This window comes from Corvus hawaiiensis, chromosome 11, assembly GCF_020740725.1.
Source record: "Corvus hawaiiensis isolate bCorHaw1 chromosome 11, bCorHaw1.pri.cur, whole genome shotgun sequence".
Lineage (NCBI taxonomy): Eukaryota > Metazoa > Chordata > Aves > Passeriformes > Corvidae > Corvus > Corvus hawaiiensis.
Window position 1 is genome coordinate 7,647,160 of NC_063223.1, and position 13,134 is coordinate 7,660,293.

The window sequence follows — 13,134 nt, forward strand, 5'->3', positions numbered from 1 at the left end:
TCCTGCATTGCTCAAGAAGCTAAAATGAACTTTGCTGGCAGAGACTGACTCGATGATATGGTAATTCAGATGTTTGCAGTTTCTGGACACACTCCATTCCCCCTCATTCCTTCTGAGATTTGTTAACAAGCTGTATCATCCAAGTAAGTAGGTGTTGGGCACTTGGCATCTGTCTTTCACCAGAAACTCTCTGCCCTGCCTCACAGGGCTGGTGTGCTCCATGTCTGCAGCAAAGTGATTTTATGTGAACTGCTTAAATGCTGTTAAACCAAAATCCTGCTGACCAGATTTAATAATGTGTTGCTAGCACTTCTGCAGTGCCTTTCATCTGAGCTTCTCAAAGTAGTTTACAAACAATTAATTAAAGCCTGAAACTCCCTCTTACGTAGGTATGGTGATACCAATTTCCATTTTTATTTTCTCTAAAGTAGAGAGAGATTTTGAACAGATGTTTTCAGGGTTGGATTCATAGCAGGAGGTTTAGCAGCCTAAACCTGAATTTAAGAGCCTGTGTTATGTCACCTGGGCTTGAGACCTTTGGACCTTGCCCAAGAGATCTCGTAATCGTACCCTAGTCAGAAATAAGATCTAAGACTTTCATATGCTGAGATTGTCTTGTGTATGAACTTCGGTATTTCTGTATTTTGTGCTCAAGAGTTCACTTCATTACCACAAAAATAGATCTTTTCTTTAATAACCTTCGCTGGTAATTTCTTTCTGGAGTACAAGTAAATAACTCATCTCATGAATTTGCAGGATCCTACTTTGCAGGACTTGGAGAGCAATTTTATCATACACCAAAAGTTGGTGGAAGCTGCAAAGAAACTTGCCAGCGAGCCAGACCTCTGCAAAAACGTGAAGAAGAAAAGAAAGCAAGAGTATGCTGATGCTGTAAAAAAGCTGCAAGAGATAGAAAACTCCATAAACGAATATAGAATCAAGTGTGGCAAAAAACCAACCCAGAAATCAACTCTGGCTCTACCAGGTGAGAGAATTCCCCATGTTCTGATGCAAACAGGAGGGAAAAAGAGCAATTTGGCTTACTTAGAAGCTTTGTTTACATCTCCTCTGTATGGTTTTTACCTTCTCCGAGGCAGTTAAATAAGAATAAAAAGATGCAACTGCTGCATCTGATACAGTCAGTGCTCTGCTGTGGGCTGGGGGCCAAGTAAGCTGCAGTTTTGGGAGCAAGCACAGACGTGCTCCAGCACCAGGTATGGACTGAAGATGCTCTGCACAAAAAGGCTGGCAGCAACATCTTGGATGAAGCTTTTCTGGTGCTTGAATTCCTGGTGTGTTGAGTGCAGCTGTACATCTGAGCTGTCACATGGAAGATCTCTCCCCCGTCCCTCCCGCAGCACTTCAGTTCCGGCAGGAATAGAGCAGGCAGGTTTTTCTACAGGACTGAGGAAATAAGGATCAAAGACATTGCTCTTTGATGCAAAATTCCTGATTTCCAGGAAGTCATAAGTGAAGTTCAGGAGTTTATGAATGCAATTAGTAGCAAACAGATTTTTGACTAAACCCATTTGCCACTGATGAGCACAGTAAAAGCAGATCCTCTTGGTCCCTCCATTCTGAGAGTGTGATTCTCCTAAGGGAAGTGAGATTCTTGCTGCTTCATAGGATAATGTGTGCAAACCTGCTAGTATCCAAGCCAATTGAAGGAGTTTTGGATCCCTACCCCTGACACACCCCACAGCATCACTGGGCTATCCATCATCACAAAGTGTTTATTCTGAAAGGCTGATCATCGGTATTTGATGTGGCCCAGCTTGTTCCTGATTGACAGAGGGGAGGGAAACGTGTGTTTTTCCAGTCTCTTGCTCACCAGTCTGGATACTGATTGTGGAAGGTCCTGTATTACCTGGGGCACCTGGTGTGTGGTAAGGCCCAGGAAGGCTGGTGAGCAGAGAGATCCATGCATCCGTCCGCCCATCCATGGTCACTGTTGTTTGTTGCTGGCAGTTTCTTGCCCTGTTGTCCGAGCCAGAAATAAGCAGCTGAATTCCCTTCCAGTCCCAGGCTCTCACCCTGCAGTGTGTATTTGTTTACCTGAAGCAGAGCTGTCACCTGCTTCAATAATTGATTTTATGTGTAACCGTGCCACTGTCACCAGTGGTGCTCTTGGGCTCCAGGTCTGGGTTTCAGAAGGCTGAGCAGTGATGAGTCACTTGCGTCTGTGAATTCGGGGAATGACTTGTTGGAAGTAATATGTTAAATAGTCCCATTGATTTACTGAATCAAACCATAGCTATTTTCATCCCAGCCCCAAGGGAAAGGAGGTGAAGGACATATTGGACTGCTCTCCATGTTCCTCTTTCTCTTTCCTTACCTCCATCTCTAGCCCAGAGTTTCTTCCACCTTTGCAGGGAGTTGCACAGATCTGGGATTTAAATTCAGATATGTCACCATATCTGAATATGTCAGCATTGCAGACCCTCCCTGAAACCAGCACTGTAGCTTTAGGCTGGCTTTTTTCTTTTCCTCAGCAGGCTTTGTTCCTCCCTGCACTGGGCTCAGTTCCATGCTTTACCACCCTGTGGTCAAATCCACATGAATCAGCTCCCCTGAAGCTTTTTCCCAGTGTCAGGTTGCAAGCTGAGCTGCAGCCCATCCTCGGTGGTCTGACAAGTCCCCCCAGGGCAGGGGCCAGTCCTGATTTTTGCTGTTCTTGAACAGCTGCTCTATTTACCACATTCTTGTAACCAGACCTTTCCTGGCAGCAAACTGACATCAAGAGCAGCTCCTTGCACATTGCACGTGCTTGTGGTGGCTGAGGACACGAGCAGGTGTCATACACAAAGTGGCTGCCACTGTAATTTTTTGTTGCTTCCTTTCTCTCATGCCTGAAGGTTCATGGAGATTTTTTTATCCCACCAGTGCCATATATTGCCAGAAACAGCCTAGGGATTGAGCTGTCCATGGGTTAATTATCTCTAGTTGAGCCTCATTTCTCTGCTGCTGGTGGTCTGCTCCAAGCCTTAGCAAGGACAGGCTGTTTCTCAGTGAGGAACAGTGTGTAGCATCAGGGTGAGGCAGGTACAGTGAATAAGTAACAAAATGTAAAAGAAACAAAAAATTAGTATGCCCATGCAACAGTTCCTGCTGTCTGTGTTGTTGGAATCTGCAATACCTTGATGGAAATCAGGGGAATTATTCTAAAATTATATCTTAATTTAATTGAAACAGAATCTATATGCTGATGAAACATTCAAAAGTGGATGCCAGATTTCAAAAGGCTTTTTGTACCTATCTGGTGGAGTTTCAGGTGTACCTAGAGGAGATTAGCTGCTAACAGCCAAGATTACATGTCTGTGTAGGCTCCTGACTCTGACTGAAGCACCAAAACACCCTGTGAGATCTTTGGAAGTCGGGTGGAAAACACCTTTGTAAATCTTGGCCTGATTCCTGCTGCAGATAAAAAAAAAAAATCTCCTTTGATAATTACCTGGGTTGCTAGCTGAACTGCAGTGAACACACAGAGTGATGGTGTACCAGGACTGTCTTCAGGCTGTGGGGGCTAAAGAATACGGATTGCAGTGTTACAAGTATCAGCTGGCTCTGAAACTCTAGAAAATAAACTGCATTTAGATATTTGTAAGTTGATGTTGGCTCTTTTATGCTTAAGGTCTTTGTTTTTATTCACAGATGATATCATTCCATCCGAGAGCAGCTCCCTGTCAGACACAACCACCTATGATGATGGTATGATGCTTCTCCTTTTTTTTCCAAGAAGTGCGTCCATTCAGAGCTATTTCTTTGACTTAATGTCCTTCAGAGTGTCCCATCCCTGGAAGTGCTCAAGGCCGGGTTGGACAGGGCTTTGAGCAAAACTTCTAAGTGGAAGGTGTCCCTGCCCATTGCAGGGAGTTGGAACAAGATGAGTTTTAAGGTCCCTTTCAATGCAAGTCATTCTATGATTCTATCATTTTGGTGGCTTTCAATGATAAATTACTTTATAGCGGAGGAAAAAATAGCTACTCAGGAATGTCTTTCCTCTTAATGGGTTAGTTATTGAAAGTTGCTGCTCTGTGAGCTGATCTGAGTCAGCTTTAGAGAAGGAAGTTGGTTTTAACATGACCAACCTGCAAGCTGAGGACACTGTGGGTGCCAGATACGTCACCCCTAGGACCTGGCCTAGAATTGAAGGACTTACAAACTGGGATGATTAGCCCAGCCCTTCTGTCCTCACAGCTACCATAAAACTTAGAGAAAAGTGGAATAGTCACAGATATTAACGCTCTATTTACATTTATCTGTTCCCTAGTGAGGTTGCATCTTGCATGAGTTGGTGTTTGCTCAGCTTACTCATTTCACACACACACCCACAGACACACTCACACCCTGTTCCACAAGGTGGAAAGGACTTGGCTTGCCTCTCCCTTAAACTGGATAATCATCATTTGGGGACAAACATTATCTGAATTATTACTCACTTTTCAGTTCAGGCCTGATTCTGATCTCACTTTGTCCCAGTTTTAGACTTACACCAACCAGGTGGTGCTATAAAATGGATTTACACCTGATTCCTGCTTGTACAAGTAGAAGTGGAGCCAGGCTTGTGAACATGTTCTCTGTGATGCTTGTCCTGCATTTATATGCATTAGTTGGAGTTCCCTGTTGGCTCTGTCGGGACCTGGTTGTGCCCTAAGCAAAGTGAGAACAAGGATCAAACCAGCATCTTCCCAGTTGCCTTCAGCCAAATGTGTCTGTCAGTTGTCTTTGCTCATTCAATTGCTTTTGAAGTCAGTCCCTTTTAGGTTGTGTTTCAAAACTAATTCTTAAAGTGTCATTTTCAAGAGCTGGAAGGTGAGGGAGAGGAACTGGCCTTTGCAGAGGCTGAGCTTGCCTGCTTGGCTCTGAAAAGGATTGCTCTGCAAACAGATGTTTTCCCAGGAAGTTCCATTCTGTGATCTGGCACAGCCCCAAGCTGGGTGTAGTCTCCACAGGAGTCAGTGCTGCTGGGATCTGTAGGAGCCTCCACGATGTCCTGTCCGTGTGGAGGAGAGCTCAGTGCAGGCAGGACAGCTTTTCTGGATCCACAGCTCCTGTTGTTGGCTCTGTACTGCAAAGTGCTTCTCCTTAGGGGCCACAGATTTGCACACAGGGCAAAAATACCAAGGATTTTGCTCTAACAAAATGCATATTCTTTTCCAACAGTCAGTGAATCGCTTCCTGTGGTAGCGCAGAGACCCAGCTCTGCGCAGCTTTCTCCAAGACTTCCTCCACCAAAGTCTCTTGGGGTGGAGAGAATTCATCTCAGGAAGTCATCCATAAATGAGCAGCTCTTGGAAACCAGGCACTCCAGGTAGGCACATCTCACTGCTGCTGCACTCTCCGCCTGGTGGCATGAGCTCCATCCTGCCCCTGCCAAGCATTCCAGTAGAGCCCACTGCCTCCACGCTCTTCTGGGCTTGCAGGATTTGGTGATGAGAGCTGAATTTCCTGTTTAGGAACAAAAGTGTCTATTAGTAGTTGACACACTATCTGAAACTGAAGAGTATTGTAGTTTTTGTGAAGAGTTTTGAGATGGGTGAGAAATTTAATAGCAAGGGCTGTGTTTAAGGAGTTGCTCATGCCTACCACTGCTGTCACTCTTCGTCTCAGTTTCTGGGGTTTTTTTCAGTGTTAATTAAACAACTTGTCATTTTCCTGATGACTGTGCTTAGTGGATTCAGACAGCACCAAACCCTACCCATCCCTCCTGATGGTATCGGTATTTCAGCAGGTACATTGTCAAAGCAGGCACAATTCATGTAAGGCCTGATGGACAATTCTCCATTTACAAGCAGAGTTACTGGTATTAAACCAGCTTCCATCATTAGTGCCAGCTGTGTGTATCCATGGGATTTGGGCACTTTCCAAGCTAGAACAGCTCCATGGAGCACATAAGTAGCAGTAGGTTTGCAGATAATTGTGTGATCGTGCCATGTGTGATCATGTCAGATCTGGTGCTAGCAGCTATTCTCAGTGTAGGGATTCCCACTGATCCTGAGATTTCTTGGACTGTCTTGTGTGAGCAGGCTGTTAAAGACACGCTTTAGAACAGTTTAGAGTTTTGAGTAATGCCGTGTCTTTGCTGTTTTGTCATCTGTGTCTCAAGACAAATGAAGCACTCCTCCACATGAAGTTCAGAAGTCAAATTATAGCCATAGGTACCCATTTAGCTGTGATGTGCTTAGTTTGAAAATCTAATTCCTTTGCTTCTCTGTTACCTGCTCTCTCCTCGATGCTTCTGTCCTTTGGCAGCAGCTTGTCCTGCTGATCATCCTGTAAAGACCTCCCTTGAACCACAGGAAGGGGTTGAGTTTTTCTTCCTATTTAACAATTCTATTCTTTACATTGGGAAGCACATCCAGTTATGTTTGTTCCACCCTTCGTTTTTTTCTTCAAGACTTCAGCTGCACATACTCGGTGTGCTGTGACTTGTGGGATGTTTAACCTCACTGGGCTTGTCTCCTTTGCTACAGGGACGTGCTTTCGACCCACAGCAGCCCATTCCGGACACTGGAGCGGCCAGCGCAGCCCCACGGTGGGAGGAGCATGCCCACAACCCCCGTGCTCACACGCAACGCCTACAGCAGCAGCCACTTACAGTAAGGGACCTGTGCTTTAAGGGCCATGTCCAGCTGGGGAAACACAAGAATAAAAGCAGATGGCGTTAATAGGGCAAAGGGTCCTTTGCTGTACAGTTTTCCCACAGCAGGGTCAGGCTCTCTAAACGTTGATTAGAGCCATTACTATGGGAACAGAACTGTAGTATGAGCTCACCTGTACTATCAGACAGCTGACAATCCATGCTGGGGAAGGAGAGATGCTGAGAATCTTAAAATGTTATCAAGAGCTTGAGAGGACAGGTCCAAAGGAAACCCGTCTTCCCATATTCTGCTCCAAGCTCATTACTTGTGTAGGCTTTAACTACGTAAAAGCTGAGGGAGCCCTCCTGTAAATCAATACCAAATGTGCATCTGTGACCTTAGCTCTGTGTGTCCCTGTCACAGATTAACCTTGCTCACCGTGACAGATTATTATATGGGAGATCTCCTACTGTTGCAGCCAATACAAAATTCAGCCAAACTGAGTTCTGTGCATTGCAAATACTCTGTGTAGAAAGATAAGGCAGGCTTTGTGTTGTGCTTCGACTGGGGAGGCAGCTGACCTGTCCACGTGTGCTCTCCGCAGCTCTGTGTGTATGTTTGTGTGAGACTGCCTTTAACCAGCCAGCATCTGTGTTGTTCCAGGCCAGATGTTTCCCCACACCACTGCCGGCAGCGCAGCGGAAGTCTGGAATCCCAGACCCACCTGCTGTCCGAGACTCCTGCTGAAAAGACAGCCTTCTCCCTGTCCAAGTCCCAGCGGAGCAGCAGCACAGAGATCCTGGACGATGGATCATCCTACACCAGCCAGTCAAGTGCAGAGTATTACTGCGTGACACCCACTCCTAATCCATATTACACCACTCAGACTCTCGACAACAGGACCAGGGGTCGAAGACGGTCGAAGAAACACAATATTTCTGCTGCAAGTTCGGGAAGCATGCCAAACCTGGCCCATAAGGATGTCCGCAATGGTATCTTCCAGAAAAATCAGGAGCAGCCTTCCACTAATTACTATATTTCTGGATACTCCCCGTACACTGAAGCTGACATTTATTACAACGGAGGATATGTTTATGAGAGTGACACGGAGGGGCAGTACAGTGTCAATCCCTCCTACCGCTCGTCGGCACATTACGGATATGACCGATACAGGGAGTTCCAGTCCTACCACGAGGACAAGGTGGACAGAGTTCCACACAACCCGTACGCAACCCTGAGGCTCCCGAGGAAGCAAGTTGCTAAAACGGAGCACATAACCAAAAACATTCACAAGGCCTTAGTAGCAGAGCATCTCCGTGGCTGGTACCAGCGTGCCTCCAGCCAGAAGGAGCAGGGTCACAGCCTGCAGGCAGGCATTGAGTCTGACAGAGGGTCTCAGAGGAGTTTGGGCTTTGCTGGTCTGCAGACGCCGTGCTCGCCAAGCAGTCGGGTGTCATCTTTCTCTTCAGGTAATGTCTGATTTCAGCTGTGCTGAATGTTTTTGTAAGTTCCTGCTGTGCTTTCAGTTCTGTCCCATGCAACTGCCTCAGTGAAGTCAGCAGAGTGGAAGCCAGGCCAGAGCTTTGTCCTGAAAGGTGGATGAGGAACCAAGTAGGATCTTGTTCTGTTCTTGGAAGGAAGGTCTTGCTTGTTATCGTCTCCCAAGTGTAAAATGACCTTTTGCTCTTTGTGTAAGTACAGTAACCCAGAGAAGGGCAAAGAGCATTTGAGTTTCAGACAGGTGTATTTAGCAACTAGACGCAGTGTACAAAGCTTCATGCCATGTAAACGCAGTGGCTGTGATGGCTTCCAAATATAGCCCGATGAACATCACTGAATGTGTCAGAAAGCATTTTTAAAGCTCCAGGATACCACCTGTACAGTGCTTTCCTCCCTACAGGGCTTGTAAATCGTATTTTATGTTTGTGTTGTCTGCCTATGTGCCCTGAAAAACCCCAGAGATCGCTGATGAGAATTGTCTTGTTTGCCTCAGCTGATTAGCTGAAGAAAAGTCTAATTTGTTGTAATCCTTTTTTTAATTGCAGCATCTTCTACAAACGCTGCTGGGAACTGGAGAAACCCCCTTGCACTGGGACTTTCAGACTACGATACGTTGTCTCATTCCTCCTATGCCAGCTGTTATGGGAATGTTTATGGCAACCTTCCTTTGCAGAGCAGGTGAGTAAAATATATGAAGATTTTCTGCCCTTCCTCCTGCATGTCACGGGCTCTTAAAACTTCTGAGCAAATCAGCTTGATTTCAAAGAGCCAGGGTGAAGAGTACTTAGAGAATTGACGTGAGAGCAGGTTTTCTGTGTGGAGCAGATCAGCTGTACCACCACTAACTGTACCCCAACACTGAAGGAAGTTGGGGGAGCAGTCATAATGAACTCACTGGTTGCACAACCTTTTCCTCTGGCTGCAGCTGGGTAATCAAAGATGTTCCACTCCCTGTAGCTGTGATGCCCTGGGCAGTGTTGCAGGCAGAGCTCACAGTGAGCCCAGTCCCTCTGGTGGGGGGCTCCATCCTGAACCCCATCAGCAGTTTGGCAGGACACAGTCCTGTTGGGTTTCTGAAGCTGTAGTGCTTGTGCTGATAAACTTCTGGAAAAACAAGGAATCTCCCTTGGCAGAGCTGGACCCAGGAGCCATGGGGGTTGTGCTGCTGTTTGCACAGGCCCCCCTGCTTGTGGGGGCTCTCTCAAGGGCTGCAGAGAGCCCAGGGTCTGCTTAGTCCTTGCAGGAATTCCTGCAGCTCTCGCTGCTTCTGTGGCGTTTTTGATGGGTCTCCTCCACTGTAGAACACTTGGCTGTGAGGACAGAAATCTCCTGCCCTGGGGAATGACTCTGCCCCCACAAATGCCATCACATTTAAATACACTTATGCTCAGTGTAATGAGTACCCCACGTGTGCCTCCTGCTTTGTGGGTTGCAGTTTGTGCTCGCTGCCAGACCGACTTGTGTGAAAATACTGAATTTTTAATTTTGTTTGTTTTAAAATAAATGAAAGTGTAAGGGAATACATAAAAGCTGCTGCTAGATCCTTTTTTTTTTCTCAGCTAAGTGCTATGGGCTGTTTTATCGAAGTGATTTAAAATATCTATGGCAACAGTGTTTAAAAATACTGTTTCTACTAATTTCTTAATTTCTTATAATTGAGCTTTGAAAATTCTGCTTATATTAGCAGCTTTATCTAAATGAGGTTCATTAGCTATTAATTTTCCATATTCTGAATCACTTGTCTGATTGTCCATCTGCTTTATTTTCTACTTTAATGTGATCATGGCAAACAAGCAATTAATACACCCAACAGTCTTAACAGAGCTCAAGGCCAGGTTGGATGGGGCTTGGAGCACCCTGGTCTAGTGGAAGGTGTCCCCACGTAGGGCAGGGGGGTTGGAACAAGATGATCTTTAGGGTCCCACCAAGCCAAATCAGGCTGCGATTCTATCACAGTTTTGAGCAGCTGAGATCCCTCTTGCACACAATTCTACTGATTGCAGCACAAAAAAATGAGTTTGTGTTTGGAGGCAAGCTGAAAATAACCAGCACAGCTTTGAGCCCAAGGGAGGTGCATGTCTTTAGGGGCCCTGGGGAAGACCCTCAGCTGATCCCAGTGCCGTGTCTGCCTTCCAGGACGTACGCAGAGCCGAGCCAGCTGGGCGGTGACGAGGAGGATGGCTTGGAGGAAGACCTGCCCAGCAGCGAGCAGAGGCTGTACTGGCATGAGGACTCCAAGCCCGGGACGCTCGTGTAGCCCCAGTGCAGCCCCTCATTCCTACCCCTGCGTGCCTTGCACAAAACGCCGCGGCGCCGAGGCGGACCTTGGGTGGAACTTGCAAAAGGAACAAAAAGAGGAAGCGGGCTGTTTTGCTGGGAAAGGTTGAATTCAGCATTAAGAGGGGGACTGTAGCAAACTGACAAAGTCTTTCCACAAATGGCCTTTCTTTGTGAATCCATACAGCCCATGGGAGCCAGGGCAAGCCACAGTTCATCTATGACCAGATGCAGCACTTGGTTGAAGTATTTATATATAGCAAGCACTTTTTGGAAAGACTGGAAGGTGTTGAAGGCAAACCTCAGAGAAAAAAAAAATGTGAAAAGGAGACTCTTATGGAAAATTCTAGGAGCACAAGTCTGATGTCTGAAAGAAGAAGAAAAAATGAAAATTTATTCTGCCATGGCTTATGAGGACCTGGAAGGAGTTTCATAGGCTTATGAAGGATAGATACTGTGTGCATGAGTGAGGCAAAGGGTGACTGAATCAGTATTGGAACATTACTTGAAGGAAGGCTGGAGTTTTTTTATTATGGAGGTTTGAATGAGTCTGTCCAGTTTTTGGGGTGTTGTTAAGAGTGTTTGTTAGCACCACAAGCAAGTTCTGGAAAGCAAAAAGATGCTGACACAATATGTCATGTAAAACTATAGGTAGTTGTGGATTTGGAAACAGAAGCAGTAAACTTTGAACTCTCTTTTCCACCATAAAGCATAATTAATAGCAGCCCATTTAATGACCTCTCCATGGTACAACTTCACTGTGTGGAGGAGCAGGCAAATTTTCACGGTGGCTGCACGGTGACCGCTGTTCACCAGGTGACAGTGACACGTTGCTGTGCCTCAGTGGGTCGAGGATCCACAGTGGGGAGCCCCAGGGAACAATTTGATAGCAATGGCCAGTATTTTAAGTTGGATGCAAACACAAACAGCCAAGTGGGTGCCTTAAAATGGGGGGCATTAGGATTGTACCGCAAGTCACCTGAACTGCCAGGTGCGTTGCAAAGTCACTGAGTGACAGAACAGCGTTTTCACAGAACCATTTGTGTAGGAAAAAAACCCTGCGACTGCAGTCTTGATTTAAGAGGGATAAACCTACCTCAGGTCATCCATCTGTAGGAACAAATTGGCATGGGGTTGTCCTGCCTGATTCCTGATGACTCGTCTGCATACGGTAAAATCTCTCTCGTTTCTCAGCTGTACTGTGCTTCAGGATTCCAGAAATGGTGCTCTTTTGTTCTTTTATACAAAGGATTAGTTACTCCTTGTTCATATTGTGAATAGAAAAGTTTCTGATAAACTTTTTTGACTTTTTTTACCAATATTCCAGAGCATGTAATATATACAGAAGGACACACTTGTTAAGCTGGTACTTAGTCGTTTGTATTATTAGAGTCGCGATTTGGAATTAAACGAAAAAAACAAAATAAAAAATAACTTATTTCCTTGGTTTTGCATATTTGTATAGCCTTCTAGAAATGCGAAAGCTCTTTTTGCTTATTCTTTTACTACTCCTGAATTTTTTAGACCTATTATTTTGTATAGGTCAATAAACTAAAAAGTGTGTTACCAAAACCACTTCGGCATTCCTCCTGTTTCTCCTTGAGTGCTTGGAAAAGTGCAGTGTGTGTTATTTCAGGGCTTTGAAGTAAATCACCATGGTCTGATTTCTTTTGGCCTGAGGTATTGGGCCAAGTGCAGAGGGTCAGTGGCCTTGTCTGCAGGAAGGTTGGCCCCAGGCAGTTCAGAGACTCCCAAAACATCAGGATTTCAAGTCAGAATTTCTCCCTCTCCATCAGCTGCACTGAGGATCCATGGTGGGCTCACTCAGCATCCCTGCAGTGATACAGAGACAGAGGTGGCCTTCTGTTGTTGAAAATGCTTCTTGCTCATTTGTCCTTGCACCTAGAACTTGCCACAGCCTTTCCCATTTGGAACCTCGCTCTTGGGGCTTGTGTTGCTCACATGCTGTGTCCTCTTTGGAGTTTGTGCCCCGAGACACCCACCTATCTGTAGGAGTGACTTGGCTTTCAGATGTGCAACTGCTTCTGCACCCTGGTCAGCCAGTAGTTGAGATTATTCAGTCTCACTCTCCTCTCTTCAGAGTTATTTGTCATTCCCTACTTTTTGTGGCATCCATAAACTTCACAACCACCAGTAAGGATTATATTCTTATTTCCAGGTTTCTGGTGAAAATAGGTGTTAAAAACATTTGCAGATGTGCCTGTTAAAATTACCCCCATGACACTGTACTTTTTAATTTCTCCCAGTAGCCTTTGAGGTTTGTCTGCTGGCAGACATTCTCCATTCATTGACTGCTCCCTGCTGCTACAAACCATCAGTGCTTTGAGCAGCAAGATGAGTGGTCCCAAGTCCAGTTCCTTACCCAGAGCTCATGGAGTCAGCACTCCCAAAGCTTTTCATACAAAAAGGAAACGAGATGTGTAACAAGGCCTGTGCCCCATTTAAAACTTTTTTTGCATTCCTTTAATGCTGTAGCCACTGAGTTTTTTACTGGCTTTTCTGTCAGTTCAGGATTTAGCTCAGCCCTGCACATCCGTGTTGGCACAACGCTGGCACTCAGCCTGGCCTCCTGGCTTGCTGGGACAGAACCAGGGCAATTCTGGGTGAAGTTGTTGAGAAGATGGGAATTTGAGGTGGGTTTGGGCTGAGGATGGTCTGCTGTATGTGGGGGTATTGTGTATAAAACCTCTAGGGCCAGAGTTCGGAGCCTGGCTGCGGTTTCCAGTGAGAGCTGGGCAGAGGAGCTGGAAATGGA

At 45.9% G+C, this 13,134-nt stretch overlaps 1 protein-coding gene across 3 annotated transcripts in view; it reads left to right on the top strand.

Moving 5' to 3' along the window:
• FRMD4B (FERM domain containing 4B) overlaps positions 1–11,933 on the top strand; it is a 125,973-nt gene extending 114,040 nt beyond the window's left edge. For all 3 annotated transcript variants that reach the window (XM_048315757.1, XM_048315756.1, XM_048315755.1), the window contains exons 17-23: positions 757–985; positions 3,652–3,708; positions 5,164–5,311; positions 6,474–6,599; positions 7,245–8,050; positions 8,627–8,759; positions 10,218–11,933. In XM_048315757.1, the coding sequence (XP_048171714.1) occupies positions 757–985; positions 3,652–3,708; positions 5,164–5,311; positions 6,474–6,599; positions 7,245–8,050; positions 8,627–8,759; positions 10,218–10,338 (1,620 nt within the window). In that variant the 3' untranslated portion in view covers positions 10,339–11,933. The remainder of the gene's footprint in view (positions 1–756; positions 986–3,651; positions 3,709–5,163; positions 5,312–6,473; positions 6,600–7,244; positions 8,051–8,626; positions 8,760–10,217) is intronic.
• The last annotated feature ends 1,201 nt before the right edge of the window (positions 11,934–13,134 follow it).